Consider the following 16,445-nt stretch of genomic DNA (forward strand, 5'->3'; position numbering starts at 1 on the left):
CGTGCACCGGTTACAGCACCGCCTTCCAGTATCTGGAGTTGTGTACGTCCATCCAAGGTAATGCCTCCCCAGACGAGAACACTTCGGCCGCCATATCGATCCCTTTCATTGATGTTTGCGGGGTGATACCGTGTGCCAACTTCTCGCCAGATTAGCTGTCGTCCAGAATCGCTGCTGAGACTGAATCTACCCTCATTAGTAAAGAGTTCCTTGCCCCATTGTGCTGCTGTCCAGCAGTCCTTGTGTTCGATGCACCACTGTAAACGGTGTTAAAGGATACAACGTACTGGCGCAAACAGTCCACCTTTGTGGAGTCGCCTGGCCACAGTGAATCGCGATATCCTGCGTCCTGTGCTGCTGGTTTGCAATGGATCCCACTGTCTAGTGTCGGTCGCTCTTGGCTTGTAGGAGTATATAACGGTCATAATTGGGCTTTGATTTTCGTGGACGACCACCTCTGGTTCTTCGAGCAGCTGTACCTGTCGTTCTGAAGGTCGACCACGCACGTGAGACGATGCTATGGGCGATACCGAACTCTGCAGCCACACTCCTCGCACTTCGACCCCGGGTAAAGACATCCAGATGTTGTCTAATGGCCATTTCGTTGTCTGTAGCACTGTATGAAACCAATCGAACGTCTGTAACAATCGTGCTCACAATTCGGTAATTTTGCACATAACTGCTGCTTTTATCTGTTTATGTGAGCCCTCTCACCACGATTCAAATTTTTGCATGTGCACCAGCTTTCTATTGAACGACCACAGTTATGCAAATCGCCACAGGCTGCTTCGTTTGATTTTGTGGTTGTAACCTTTAGAATTAGTGTTGGTCCTTAAGTTTACCACACAAGTGTAGTATCCAATCAAATTGGTCAGACAAGACTTCCCCTTAACAAACGAATGCTGTGTCTGAATTATAACTGCAGTCTTGTTTAGATGTTCCTGAATTGCTTCTTTAACCAGTGACTCCATTATTTTCCCCGAAACAGAAGTTGAACAGGTCAGTAATTATTATTATTAGCCATATATTTCCAAGAAACCTGAGGCTTATGCTGCACCAGCCAAAAAAAAAAAAAAAAAATACCCCTGAGATAGAGAGAAGGGAATCACCAAGAAAGAGAAGAATGATGTTATCCAGCTCCGACCCTGGGTGTGCCAAACCCATATTCACGAGATATGAGTCCCTGAGGATATTTAATCATTTCATCCTTTGAATTCCCTTTGTGAATTGGGTATACATTGCACATCTCCAGTCCAGACCTCCCTCTGAATACAAGGATGCTCTCATAATTATGGCTAAGGGTTTGCTTGCTTCCTTTAATATTACTGGAATATTAAAATTATTACTACCTCTTTTAATATTACTGGATAGACATGCTCCGAAAAGTTCACAAAATAGTGAGAATATAAGAAACAATATCGCATAAACAGTCATGTGAACTTGAATCCCGGACACTCGAAGCATGTGTATGTGTGCTCTTGGCCATGACCACTCGGCTACGGCTGCGCTCCGAATATAGTGAACAAATTTACCCAGGCAACTTTGCGAGGATAACAGCTATATTCCCTCTTCCCCATGACCTTGTTTAAAAAATCGTGAATAGAAAAAAAAGTTTACGTTCATTCATGACGGAAAAATTTGAATGAACCAAAAAATTTCATTGGTTCCCGTTACGCGCTGTCCAATTATCATATTTCCGGTTTTTAAACAGGCATATATTCCCTATCCCCGAAAGACCGTTGGTGATACGTACAAAACGGGAACCAATGATAATTCACTTTTCCGATTTTTAAGCAAAGGAATAGAGGGATACATCGCATATTCTTTTAGGCTGTGTGTTAGATATTCACTATATTCCAAAAATAGTGAATATGTTGCAGAGACAGCTTTGCGAAGAAACACACCCTTCTATTTCCTTCTTAAAATACGAAGAGTGAATTGAACCACTGATTATGTGTAATTTTTTTTTTGAAATTTCACACTTTTACTGTATGAATGATAAAAGTTCTAATTTTGGGTTTTTACCAAAATGTGCTGGTAACGGATTTACTATAAAGGCGGTAAATATATATTATACTGTATGTATACACATAGTGTAATACATATATTTATATATAATATATGAATTATATATTTGACTTACCTGACCCAACCTTAAGTTGGAAGTGATGAAGATGATGCCTTATACAGTGTATATACTGTTCACCTTCACAAAAATAATTGATATTCAGTGATCGTTTTTAAGGTAACGACTGGTGTCAGATTGATTTATTTATCAAAATATTTAAATACCCTTTCGAAGTAATATTAATGAATATATCATTAAAAACTGGTATAATTTTTCATTAAGAATTATCTGTGGTAATTAATCCAGAATTATAACCTGCATTTAATTACCTTTTCGTTATACTGTTATCCTAGCAAATTGCATTATGCCCTAACTTGTAGACATGAGCTAATTCATACTAAAGAAAGTTGAAATTTTCGGATCGAAGGTTTCTAGTTTTATTAATAATGTTGTGCAGTGTATTTAAGACGTCCATCCTAATTCGTTCAACCATAATAAATATTTTCAAAAATATTTTCTTCTAAACTGGTAGCAAGTAGTGAATTGCACACAAATGTTGTGTTACCGAATAGTCGTTCGGTGACGCGTAGCACAAGCACAACAACGAGAATCAGCCAAACTGAAGAAGGGCTTTCTCAGCTGACCTGACAAAGTGCATGTCTACCTCTACAATATTAGCCTCTAACCTTACCTTCAAGATTGCGTAAGCCAATAACATTGTCAGCTCTGTTCGTTCTGCTTGCTGTGAAGTAATGCGAACGACAGAGAGTAGGTATGACGTTTTCAACGTCATGAAGTGCTAGCCAATAATATTCGAATTGCCTTGTGCTGACGTCCCATGCATGGAATCAAGGAGAAGCAAGGGTGCGTCTGTTAGAAAAGGTCTACTGCGATGGCCCCCAAAATTGGAGTAAATTTGCGTGTGACTGGTCATTGTAATCAAGGTGGTAGGAAATATATGGAAGATGCATTTGTGGTGGCATATCAACAGACGGAAGACGAAAAGGATTTGGAATACGCATACTTTGGTATCTTCGATGGTCACGGTGGACGCGAAGCTGCTCTTTTTGCAAAGGAAAATTTGATGGATTATGTTGTGAATCAGAAAAATTTTTGGTCTGACAATGACGAACAAGTGTTGAAAGCAATACGAGACGGCTTTATTACAACTCATCATGCAATGTGGAAAGAAGTGGGTAAGTGCCTATTTTTAACTGACCTCATCTTAAACTTTACCGCCGTATACTTAAGCCTATCCTTGTACAGTCAAATGCCTTATGGGAGCAAGGGACCAAATGTTTCCCATCATGCCTTGCGTGTTCTTGTTATGAAAACAAAAGCGGGTCTCTCTCACTTGAATAGCAACTGCTTGAATTGCTTATTTGAATACATAGGAACGAGAATAATTTTCATTTAATTATTTACGCTTCATAATAATTTTAAAAGTTTGCATATTTGTAATGTTAAACGCTCCTCCATCTTAATAATATGCTCTATATTGATAATAATGATAATGCAATTTTGATTATCTGGGTATTCTGAAATGAATGCAGAATTGAATTTATTTGAATGAGAGTTCTATTAGAAATATATTAATTGCGTTAGTTGCTAAAAGAACTGTAGAATAAGCTGAATTTTGTGCAGAAGATGGTAAATTTTTGTTGTTACCAGCATTGTAACGATTTTATATTAATTGTATATGTGAGCCTTCTCAAAATTTCTGTTTTAAGATAGGTAAATTACTGGTTAGGTCAATCGAAGTTTTACTTTCTCGGTTTTAATCAGCCTTTTATTTCCGCATAGGCATATTAAATTAAATCATATCAGTAATTTAATTTTTACTGATATGATTCTATTGTGAAAAACAGGATGCAGCTTGGTTCACTTAACGAAATGCTTGCAGTTTATATAACACAGTAAATACAGAGGGAGAGATGCAAGTTGGATTAAGCAGTGCTATTCAGCGAGAAACGATGCTACTCTTCACACCATGAAAAAAATCGTTAGCGTTCACGTTGTATAATTTGTAATGTGCTTGGGCAACTATTTTTAGAGAAACAAAGCTATTGATAAAGCTTGTGTTTATGATTACCTGTCATGGAGATGTTGATAACAGAAATATACAGTACTTGTATTTATAAATCTAATATAGAGAATCTGCCATTGCTGTACTCTTGAGCGTTTTCCGAAGCGCCATCGGCCATACTCGATAGTAAGAGTAATAATTTATGCTACACGTGATAGTTGACACCAAAATGTAGAAGAATAAAGTGTATTAAATTCTGTATTGCATTAAATTATACGATGGTTTTCATTTTTTGTTCGCCATAGATAACATGATTTAGTAAACTGTAGTATGACACTTATTTGCATTCTTTTTAAATGAAGTATTTCCGCAATGTAAATAATGTTGCCCATACAGATAATTTGAAGGTTACAGTACTAGACAATAAAGTTATTATTTTTTAAGTAATTTATATCCTTAAGTGATTGACACAAAGAAAATTTTGGTAATAAGATTATTAGTATATTACACTAATCAGTATTTAATGATATAACATAACACAATAATAATATAACTTTTTAATCATTAAACACTAATAGGCTGGAGATTACAAAAAAATTAAGATTAAAATTACTCATATTTCTGCTCCTAAGGAATTGGTTGCAGCCACAGATATACAAGAATGAAGTTCTGCATTATGCTAGTTTGAAATGCTTGTCATAACATAAATATATCCTGCCTGTAATGTATAAGATGGAAGGAATTTTGTACCATGCAGGTAACTTGAACAGTGTGATAACAGCACTGCAGGTAACAAGAAAATCTGTTAATTTGGATAACTGATTTAAAAAAAAAAGCAAAAATCATGTTTTTCTCTCACTCTTCATCATCTGTGACAATGTAGTGGTTTTTCCATCACTCATTTGGAGAGGCTTGCACTTTATTCCATTCACAGACTGGATGAATTTCTCAAGGCTTCTTAATCAGAGCTGTACTTAGCCAATCTCAGGTGGAGGGGTAATTATATGTGAGTTGTTCTGGCTTTTCAATTAGAATAACTTGCACATAATCCAGCAACATTATTAATATTTTATTTCTTAAGGAATGTCCCTTTACAGCTAGAGGATACTGACTACGTGATAATAAATGAGTTAATGTGGTTGCATGAATGAAAAATGACAAGGTATATTCCAACAACATCAGTGGCTAAACACCAAACAAATGTGCTTGCATGCTTTTGGAAAAGCTGCCTTGCATTTCTGAAAAAAATTAGAGAGCCTTACTATGTATAATTGCCAGTGACACTTTTGCAAAAAAATGCAAACATGTGGTCTGTTTTTTTTTTTTTTTTTTTTTACCTTATTCAAGTGAAGATGCATGACTTTTTAATAATATTTGGCAAGTGATGGAAGCAAGCAAGCTTATACAGCAGCAACCAAAAAAAAACCACCCACTTCCTACATCACCTGTTGACGACTTAGCATTAGCATTGGCATATGATGCAAGCAAGCTTATACAGCATCAGCCAAAAAAAAAAAAACCTTCTCATTTCACCATTTGCTCCAAATGTTTGTCTAGTTCTGCCTTGAATTTATTTAAGCTGTCCACTTCTACAACGACAGATGGAAGTTTGTTCCAGAAATCAACCACCCACTGGCTAAAGGCAAATTTCCACACATTTCTTCTACAACTGTATTTCCTCAATTTGAATTTCTCTTCGGGTGATTAATTTGGGCAAGCGGAAGAATCCCATCAGCATTGAGCTTGCTCAAACCATTCAAGGCCTTATACCAGAGGTTCCCAAACTTTCTCAGTTCACGGTGCCCTTAAGTGTCCCAGTAATTTTCTCATGGCACCCCTAGGCCAAAAGAAATACCTAACATAGTGGTTTTCGACCTTTTAATATATACCTATATAATAATTTTATTCTTTATATAGAGGTAGTAAATAAAGATCAATTATTGATCACCACAAAATTAAAAAGATATGGTACAATGGATGCCATACACTTTTTTATAATGAAATAAATGTATAATTTTCAAAATAAAATAAAATAATAATAACTTTAAGTAATTACACGGCACCCCAGTTGAAAACCACTGCCTTATACGCTTCAATCAGATCATCTCACAGGTGCCTAGTCTCCAGACACTGTAATTTGCAAAACTTAAGCCTTTCTTCATTAGAGCAACCCTTTGTTCCATTCACTAATCTTGTTGCCTCTCTCTGTACTCGTTCCAGCAGCTCTACATCCTTCATAAAATAATACCTCCAGACCCGTATGCAGTACTCAAGTAGTGGCCTAACCATTGCCTTATAAATCTAATATTAATTTGTTTAATTCCTCCCTTAAATTTATTCAAACTACCCGCTTCCATAATGCCAGATGGAAGTTTGTTCCAGCAATCAACTGCCCTCTGGCTAGAGCAAATTTTGAAGCATCTATCCTGCAGCCATCCTTAATTCAAATTTGTCTCCTTAGGTGTGTTGTCTATGCAAGAGTTAAGGATGTCATCAACATTTAGCCATTCTTTTTACACCATAACCACAGTGGACCACGAGCAACCGACAAGATGTTTCTGATATGGAAGCACCCAATGCACAAGCTCCCGTAATCATCCTCTTTTGAAACTGTGATATATTTACTACGTCCCAACTGCTACTTTTTCATTTTGACTTGTGCGACGAGGTATATTACCAGTGCTCTAGTGTGTGAAGCTGTTCAGCATTTTATATATGAACTTTGTGGCATTGTCCATTATGGATAGGTTGATCACAATTCAGTGATTATTGAGTGTATATACAGTATATGTTACTGTGTAGAATCCAGGCATTGTATGGAATACCTAGGCTATAGAATGCTGGAAAAGTATGAAGTAAACTTATCTTTATTATCCTATGATACCATTATTAATTAAATCAGTTTTGACTTTTATACAAAAGCATACTGGGGGAAAATACTGCTGCTCCTCATATCTCACTGTTAAAATGAATATATATACCTGTTATAAGTACTAAATATAATATAAAAAAAAGTTTATAAACTTTGGGTACTTTATTATTATTATTATTATCATCAGCCATATGGTGCAAGGAAGCCTGAGGCTTATGCTGCACCAGCCAAAAAAAATTCCCGAGGTCCCCTGAGAGAGAGAGAGAGAAGTAGAAAGGAATCACCAAGAAAGAGAAGAATGATGATATCCAGATCAGGACCTGGGTGTGCCAAGCCCATACTCACCAGATGTGAGCCCCTTTCATCTGCATCACATTTTTTTTATATATATACTGGGTGTGCCAAGCCCATACTCACCAGATGTGAGCCCCTTTCATCTGCATCACATTTTTTTTATATTTATACTGTGTGTTAATTTTTCACCTTACTGTATTTTGTATAAAAATATTACAATCGATTTTTACATCCACAATATCCCTATTTTATTTCTCAAATTTTTTTACATAAATATGGTTCTATTTTCAACCATAATATGGTCTTCTTTGAATTTTGTAGGCAGAGATTTTTACTGTAGTGTACTATTTCCTTAACCCGATTGCACAAGCAGATTTTTTGTTTATTTGTTCTAGAAACTGCACTATCTGCTTTGAGATTTTTCACAAATATTTTGAACTTTTCAAAATTCACGAAATAAATTCTTGTGTGTCATTAACAATCAAAAAGTCATCCTCTTAAATGTATTTTCTTATAATGTACACATAACATGACTCTAAATCCTATTCCAGGACTCAAATTTTAAAAATCAAATAATTTTTAAAAAAATTAATATTATAAAATAAATCCCTAGTTGTATACTATTAACACCAGTCTTGTGCAGTCTTTGACTTGAGCTGATCTTTTTTTGGATGATTGCCTGTTATGATCCTGTTCGATGGATAATAGGGTGGGATTTATCAGTACATGATGCATTTGGAATGCTTCTACCAACCCATTGGTTTCCATCCAGCCTACCTCAAAGGGCAGAAACCAGTGGTATACTCTGCTACCGATTAGGCTAAGAGGCTGATCATGACATAAACAACACATCTGAAAATTACATTGCACAAATATATTCGCGACTGCATAGTTCGGTCCAGGACTGCCTTCACAGAAAAAATAAAGAGTTTGTGGATAAGAAGTGGGAATCAGTGATTTACTTATTTATTTTTTTATTTATTTTTTTTTTTTTGGCTGTCGAATTTCTGAGACAGGATTGAGTTGGGCCAGGTGGGAAGGAGCAGCAGTGTGTAGCATGCGCTTCTTGATTAGACCGGGGTTCGAGCCTGTCACCACCAAATACGGAGGATGCGGAACGGTCGGGAAATGACCACCGCATATCCCGGAGCAATATGGCCTTAGTTGCTAATGCTCCTAAAAAATAAAATAAAAATTAATACTGTATTTAATCTGGAAGGTCTTTTTTAGGCCAAAAAATGAGTAAAAGGAATTATTTTTGCTAAATGACCTCTGTCTACAAAATTCAAAGAGAACCATGTTGTGGATGAAAATAGAACCGTATTTATGTAAAAAATTTATGAAATAAAATAGGGATATTATGGATGTAAAAATTTAATTGTAATATTTTTATGCAAAATATAGCAAATAAGGCACAAACCTAATAAACAGTACTATAAATATATAAAAAGAAAAGGTTCAAAAAATTCTGCATGTTAGTAGTGGGAAAGGAAATGCCTTTAATAAACCTAAAGCAGATGGAAAAATTTTTCATGTTATAGGATTGACTTGTCCTGAAACTGTTGAAGTGGTAGTATGCGCGGGTATTGGAAGAACCGAATTTGGTGGTAGTGCTGCCGATGTAACAGGGGTCGCAGTTTGGTTGGCATTTTATGAGATATATTATATTATTCAGATCATTGATGGGATATTTGTGTCTATCTTTATAAGAATTAAATAGGGAACCTAGTTTATTGTAAGTAAAGAAGGTAAGGGAGATGTCAGTATCTTTGAATATATGCCAGAATTGTGCTGCGAGTATTTGTCTTGTTACTGTGTCTGGTGGGGTTATTAATACTGTTTTTAACGGTGGATATTGTGTGTTGGATGAGTTGAGGGGGGTATCTCCTGGCTGCCCCCCTCAACTCATCCAACCCCCCCTGAATTTATCAGTAAGGTATTGAAGTTCATTATGTAGATCGTTTTGTGAAGAGCTGAATTTGATAGCGTTTTAGATTTGGTTGTGTAGGAGCCGTCCTACACAATGGGAGAAAATAACTGACTTTCACTGCTCGGGGGTCCATTTGACATACTCCTTACACCAAATTAATCGAGCCTTTTTAATTTTTTGTGTGAGGAGGGGCTTCTTCTTAGGACAACGGGCTACAAGTCCATTTTTGAAGAGGCGTCTTCTGGCTGTTACTGCACTTGCTACAGTTTTTTTAAGGCATAAGCACTTCAAAATACAGTCCTGTTTTGGCTTAGAGACTCGTTTGCATCCGGTTCCTTTTTTCTTATCAGCAGAACCAGTATTCTTGAGTTTGGAAAGAAATCTACTCACTGTCGACTGATTACAAGACACTCTATAACCAATATGACAGGAAGAACATCCTTCCTAATGTAAAGCAACAATAGCACTCTTTCTTCGTGGCTTCAACTGCACATAACTCTCCATTCTGACACAAGAAAGGAATGACTGCAACTCTTGCAGAGCGTGCTTATATAGCTGAAAGTGACAGCAGTAGTCAGCCATCATATTGACATTCCATCCCCTTGGTACCTTTTTTCTATTTCTTTTATATCCTTTATATCCTCGTGTAATCTTTCCTCCTGCTCTTTACTTAAACTATCTTAATTTTCTGAGAAATAGTTGTGATGAGAGTGCCCAGTCATATTGCAGCCTATTTTTCTGAACTTCTCCAGCATATCACTTAGGATTGTGTCATAGCCTGGGTGTTTATTATTTCCTTTAAAAAAACTGTACTACATTTTTAAAACCAGACCAAGCATTTCTGTCAGTTTTATTTCAAAATTCTTCAAAGAACCAAGTTTATGGCCGATGCAATATTATGTCATCACCTACGCGTGTCAATCTTATCTGGTGTAATCTGTAAGAAATATTGCCATATACTTACGTTATTCGAGCGACTATTACAATTTTAAGTGGTGATGCACTTTCTTTGAACACCAGTGTATGTGTATATAGATCACTCTTGTTATTTTGGAGAAACAAGTGTGCACCAAGGAAATAAAAAATTTTAAAATTCTTGGGAAACTTCATTTTAATCTGGTGGCAATTGTGTATGAACATATGGGGCTCACTGACTTTTGAATTTTTAATCCCAAAAATCTCAATACCATTCAATGAGTATGTTTTCTTTGATTTTTCCATTGAAAATTTTAGAAATCTTTGTTAGTTATGATGCAGAAATGCAGATCCAAGTTAAGCCTAAGTCTTAATGATTATACGAATGTGCTGAAGAACATGAAATTAAAATAGCACTCATCGCTCCCATCCAAATATTGGAGCAGTGGCTCATTATGCTTTATTGGCAGTGTGATGCAGTTATTATGCTGTCTGGCTTTGCATTAGGGAAAAGTTTGACTAGCATACAATTGTTGAAGCATGTGTTTTTTCAAATTGCCACTTTGCTTGCTGTCAGCCAAAGATAATTGTCTGCTGGGAGCAACTGTTGTTGATGATGTCACCAACAGATTGTCAGATTTTAAAGGGGGTAAAGAAAATATTATTATTCATGTGGAGACTAATGATATTAAACGTACACGATCTGATGACTTGTTGGAAAAATACAGGACCATGCTGAGGAAATGTCGCGAGCTAGGCCATAATATCTATGTGTCTGCAATTCTGCCCAGACACGATAGGAGGGATTATATGTTAAGAGCCTTGTGGATTAACTCAAGACTTGAAGGAATCTGCAAGGCTTTAGGGGAGAAATTTCTATCAGCATGGCCCACACTTGTAGGTAGAAGGAATTTGTTTTGTAGAGATGGGATACACTTAAACAAAGGTGGTGCAAAAGTTTTTGCCAGTATTAATGAGGATACCATAAAGGTTCAGGGAAACTGCTAGTTAGGGGGGATGTGGGTAATACTGACACGTGTTTATCTGATAATATTGGTCAAAGTAACTCTTGCACATACCTTAAGAGTTCTTATCTGTTACCCCAACTGGACATATTATCTAGATGTTCTGGGGGCGGAAACGTTTCACGTGAGCGGGTAGCTAATATCAGGGAAGGAGCCTAAAAAATTTCAAGTTGTGTTAGGGTTGTTAAATATACAAGAACAGTAAATCTTAATTGTTTATACAGTAACGTTAGAAGTGTCGTCAATAAAATGAGCGAATTCGAACTGCTGGTTAAACAAGTAACGCGGACATAATAGGGCTTACAGAGACGTGGTGCCACCCGGAAATTGGGGATGATGAGTTTCAGTACGGCTTGTATAATGTATTTAGGAAGGATAGGGTAGATAGAAGGGGTGGTGGGGTAATGCTTCTTATCAGAAGAGTGCGACGATAGCTTTCCCGGATTCAGACATTTCACATGCTAGTCTGTATGGTATGAGATAGTTGGAAACAAAGGTATAATGCGAGTAGGAGTAATCTACAGACCAGGTGATTGTGAAGATTATGACAAAAGCCTCTACATGCAAATGGAATGGGCAAGTAAGCGTCAATGCCTTATTATGGGTGATTTCAATTTGCCTCTAATTGATTGGAGTAAATGGGAAGGAAACTCAACATGGGGAACAAAATTTTTAAATCAACTAGATGACATGTTATTTGTATCAACATGTCAGGGAAAGTACTAAAGAAAAGAATATCCTAGACCTCATCATCACACGTGAATCAGATGACATAACAGGACTGACAGTAGAGGAATCAGTAGCAGGAAGTGATCACGGAGTTCTACGGTGGATGATGATGAGAGAGGTAGCAGCAGTAAAAGGCAAAGGAATGGATTTTAATTTCAGAAAAGGAAATTACGATGCCTTAAGGTATTACATGGCCTCTATTAACTGGGTAGATATCGTGCAGAAAATGAATACATTTGAACTGTGGTATGCTTTTAAAACATTAACCACAGATGCCTTGAATGCGTATATACCATTAAAAAAATACTCCACGAGGAGGGTTCCAAGTTGGATGAATAGTGAAGTTGCCACATTACTTGAGCAGAAAAAGGTGGCATGGAAAGGTTACAGAGCAATAAAAAGTACTGAAGCCTATAACAGCTACAAGGTGATGTGTAATAGAGCCACAGAAAAGGTTCGACAGGAAAGGCAGTTTATGAGAAATCACTAGCAAACAGAGCAAAGGGGGGGGGGGATAAAGAATTCTTCACATATATAAATGCCAAGAAGAGCAGGACAAACCAGATCGGACCTTTACGTAAGGGAAAGGGGATAGTATTAAATACACCAGCTGCCGTTGCAGATGAACTCAACAGTTATTTTGCATTGATATTTACAAATGAAAAGCCTTTTGTGGCAATGGGAAATTGTGGGAGCGAAGTTAAAAAATATGTAATTAATAATATTGAAATTTCGCAAGATTATTTAATGAAAAAACTTTCGAGCCTACAGACCAGTAAGGCTCCTGGAGTTGACGGAATATACCCTATAATCTTAAGGGAGGCGGCAAGCGAGTGCATTGAACCATTGAGGCTAATTATGCGAGCATCACTAGACTCTGGGGAGATTCCCTTGGATTGGAAAAGTGCAAATGTATCTCCCATACATAAGGGTGGCTCTAAAAGTGAAGTAGGAAATTATCGACCTGTCAGTCTGACTTCAGTAGTAGAGAAAATCATGGAGGCAATGATCAAGGGTGGAATTCAGGATCATTTGGATCGAATTGAAATTCTCAAGGATACTCAGCATGGTTTTGTAAAGGGAAAATCATGTTTAACAAATCTGGTTCGCTATTTCGAAAGGGTCAATCACGAGCTGGATTTAGGGAATAATTTCGACATTGTTTATTTAGATTTCAGCAAAGCTTTTGACTCAGTCCCACATGAGCGGTTGCTTTATAAGCTGGAACAGGTTGGAATCAGTGGGAAAATCCTTAGATGGATAGAAGGATGGCTTCAGGGCAGGAGGCAGAGGGTTGTGATAAATGGCTATTCCTCAGATTGGGATGATGTAAGAAGTGGGGTTCCCCAAGGATCAGTATTAGGACCATTGTTGTTTTTAATTTTCATAAACGACATTGATGAAGGGATAGAGGGCGTGATGTCTAGACTTCAGGAATGGTCAGAAAAATGGCAGCTATGCTTTAATCCAACAAAGTGTAGGGTATTACACTTGGGAAACAGTAATCCCAAAATAACTTATCCACTTGGTGGAGTTCAACTAAACCCAGTACTGGAGGAAAGAGACTTGGGTGTTACGATACGGTCAGACATGAAATTCTCTGAGCATTGTAAACAGGTTGCAAGGAAGGCCCATGGTGTTCTATCGATGATCTATCAAACTTTTGCAAGTAGAGATAGGGACGTGATAATCCCATTATATAAGGCTTATGTTAGACCACACTTGGAATACTGTGTTCAAGTATAGAGACCGCACCTAAAGAAAGACATCGAGCCTCTTGAAAGGGTGCAGACTGGTAACTCGCCTGGTGAGATCGGCAAAAGGGCGTCCTTATGAAGAAAGACTTCGAATATGTGGGTTGCAGGGATAAAATTTAAGCGATTCTGAGAGGCATCAGTAAAATGAATGAGGATGAAATTTTCAAGGTTATAAATGATGCTAGAACTAGGGGACATAAATTCAAGTTACAGGGGGAAATGTTTAGATTGGACTGCAGGAAGTTTTATTTTAGCCAGCGAGTTATAAATTACTGGAATAAGTTGCCTTCATGGGTGGTAGAGGCCGACAGTTTGGGGAAATTCAAAGGTCATCTGGATAGTACTTTTGGGTAAGGGAAGCGCATAGGATGATAGGTTTAATTTACTTTTTTTTTATTAATTATTATTATTTTATTTTTTTTTTTTTTTGGCTGTTGCAGCATAAACCATAGGCTTTCTTGCACTATGCGGCAATTACTAATACTAATAATAATATTCAAATCTCCCAGTTAAGAATGATGAAAAAACATGTCTAAAGTGCTGCAGAGGTGTTTTATTTTCAAAAAATAATTTATAAATACTTTTTAATTAAAAAAAAATTGATTTTTCACAGTTGTGTACATTTAACATTGAAAGTAAAAACGGCATCAAAAAGCAAACAATTTTGAATTATTTCTTGCTGATTTTTAAGGTTATAAATGAGGTAACTTTTTACTTTATTAACTGAGTACATGTACAAGGAACAGAAAATCACTGGTGCGACCAGTGTTATCCCCAGGACCTATCGAATGGGCGTACTGCCCATTGAATTTAACTGACCGCCCGGATAAAATTTAAGCGATTCTCCCTGTACTGTATGGTGCTGATCTCGATTAATATTAATTCGAACATACTATGCAATTGAGTTCAATGTGATAGGAGCATATAATGCTAAATTATGCAATTAATTTTTTGCTCTGGATCGCTTAAGTCACATTTATAAATAACAGAAAATTTTATAATATTGTGAAGTATTACACTTTCCATCCGACTACTTCATAATGCCACCCAGCTGGCAAAATTTTCTGGGGAGAACACTGGGTGTGACCAAATATGGGTTGTCATCAAGTGCCTTATTTACGTGTAGCTTTTCCATTACTGAGGGTAAGGTATCCACTTTTCTCTCAGTTATCACAAAATCATTTAGCTTCCTGTTAAGAATTTGATAAACTTCTTGCAACACTTTCCCTAAAGAATTCCTTATGTCTGAATGTATATCCAAATTATCTATTCGGTTTGTCAGCAGCCTGTTGAAGATTGTCAACAGTTAAACCATTGATAATATTGATGTTAAGGGTACCAATATGATTCTTTCCCCTCCTGTTTACATACGTCTCTGCTGCTTTTCTTTGCATTCTCTGCTAGGGAATTGTAATCAGTCTTATCTTGCTTAACCTCCTTTGTGATATGATTGCAGATTATTTTTATATCTACTGTAGGCTTCTGTGTCACCTAATAACACTGCTCTACATGTTAAGAAATGTTCTTTCATGTTTCACTGCTGATAAGAAATATAAACTACTTTTTTAAGGGAAATTTCAAAAGTTACTTGAAATTAGCATCATCTATCACATCAGATTCCCCCCCAAATAAAAAAAAATACGAAAATATTGGTGGAGGTACTTCTGGTTTATTTTGTATTTTTATAGCATTTAAAAATATGAAAATACTTATGAATACGAAACATACATTTATATGAAAATACACAAAAGCAGAAATATCAAATACTGTGCCTTTCAAGCATACTGGATTTCTTATATACAGTACTAGACTGGGTTAAACTTGTACCATTTTGCCTACCTCAAAGTGAGTTTCCTCAGAGCTAGTTTCAGTGGATGTTCCTCTTTTTAGCATCCCGCAGTAGTCAGCCATCATATTGACATTCCATCCCCTTGATACCTTTTTTATATCCTCATGGTATCTTTCCTCCTGCTCTTTACTTAAACTATCTTAATTTTCTGAGAAATAGTTGAGATGAGAGTGCAAGAAGTCTACCTTAACAGTCATATTGCAGCCTATTTTTCTGAACTTCTCTAGCATATCACTTAGGATTTTGTCATAACCTGGGTGTTTATTATTTCCTAAAAAAACTGTACTACATTTTTAAAGCCAGACCAAGCGTTTCTGTCAGTTTTATTTCAAAATTCTTCAAATAATCTAGTAGCAGCTTGTAGCTTTGAGGTTCAACAAAAATCCTGGTTTGATTTTTTTTTTTTTTTTTTTTTTTTATAAATATTATGTAAGTGTGAGAATTTATTGAAAACACTTGACACAATTTCCTTCTTTATCCATTGCTCAGATAAGCTATTTCATTAAACCTAGATTTATATGTAGCAGAGGTAACAGTCATCATCATCAGCCATTTTCAATCCACTGCAGGATGAAGACCTCTCCAGCAACTTTCCAGTTTCTTCTGTTTTGTTCAATGGCCATCCATTTACTACCCACAAACTCATGAATTTCATCTGTCCGTCTCCGTTGTTGTCTTCCAGGTTTTCTCTTAGCTCCTCTTGGGTACTATTCTGTTATTTTCTTAGTCCATCTGTCATCATGTCTTCGAGCTATCCTGCCCAAGACCATTTTAGTTCTTTACTTTTGATGTCCTTTACTTGAGTTTGCTGCCTAATCTGTGTGTTTCTCTTCTTATTTAACAGTCTGATTCCCAATATAATTCGTTCCATTCTTCGCTATGTAGTTCTCAGCTTCTCTTCCATTCTTTTGGTGAGTGCCCAAATTTCACTTCCATAAGTCATGGTGGGGAGTATGCATTGGTTCATAATTTTACGTTTC

General features: G+C 36.6%; 1 protein-coding gene across 1 annotated transcript in view; it reads left to right on the forward strand.

The window, feature by feature from the left end:
- Positions 1-2,956: 2,956 nt before the first annotated feature.
- Pp2C1 (protein phosphatase 2C) overlaps positions 2,957-16,445 on the forward strand; it is a 97,792-nt gene continuing 84,303 nt past the window's right edge. The window contains exon 1 of the mRNA XM_090373643.1: positions 2,957-3,264. Within this exon, the coding sequence (XP_090229769.1) occupies positions 2,961-3,264 (304 nt within the window). The 5' untranslated portion in view covers positions 2,957-2,960. The remainder of the gene's footprint in view (positions 3,265-16,445) is intronic.

The sequence above is a fragment of the Mastigoproctus giganteus genome, chromosome 5, assembly GCF_048544385.1.
Source record: "Mastigoproctus giganteus isolate SK-2022 chromosome 5, ASM4854438v1, whole genome shotgun sequence".
NCBI classification, from domain to species: Eukaryota; Metazoa; Arthropoda; class Arachnida; order Uropygi; family Thelyphonidae; genus Mastigoproctus; species Mastigoproctus giganteus.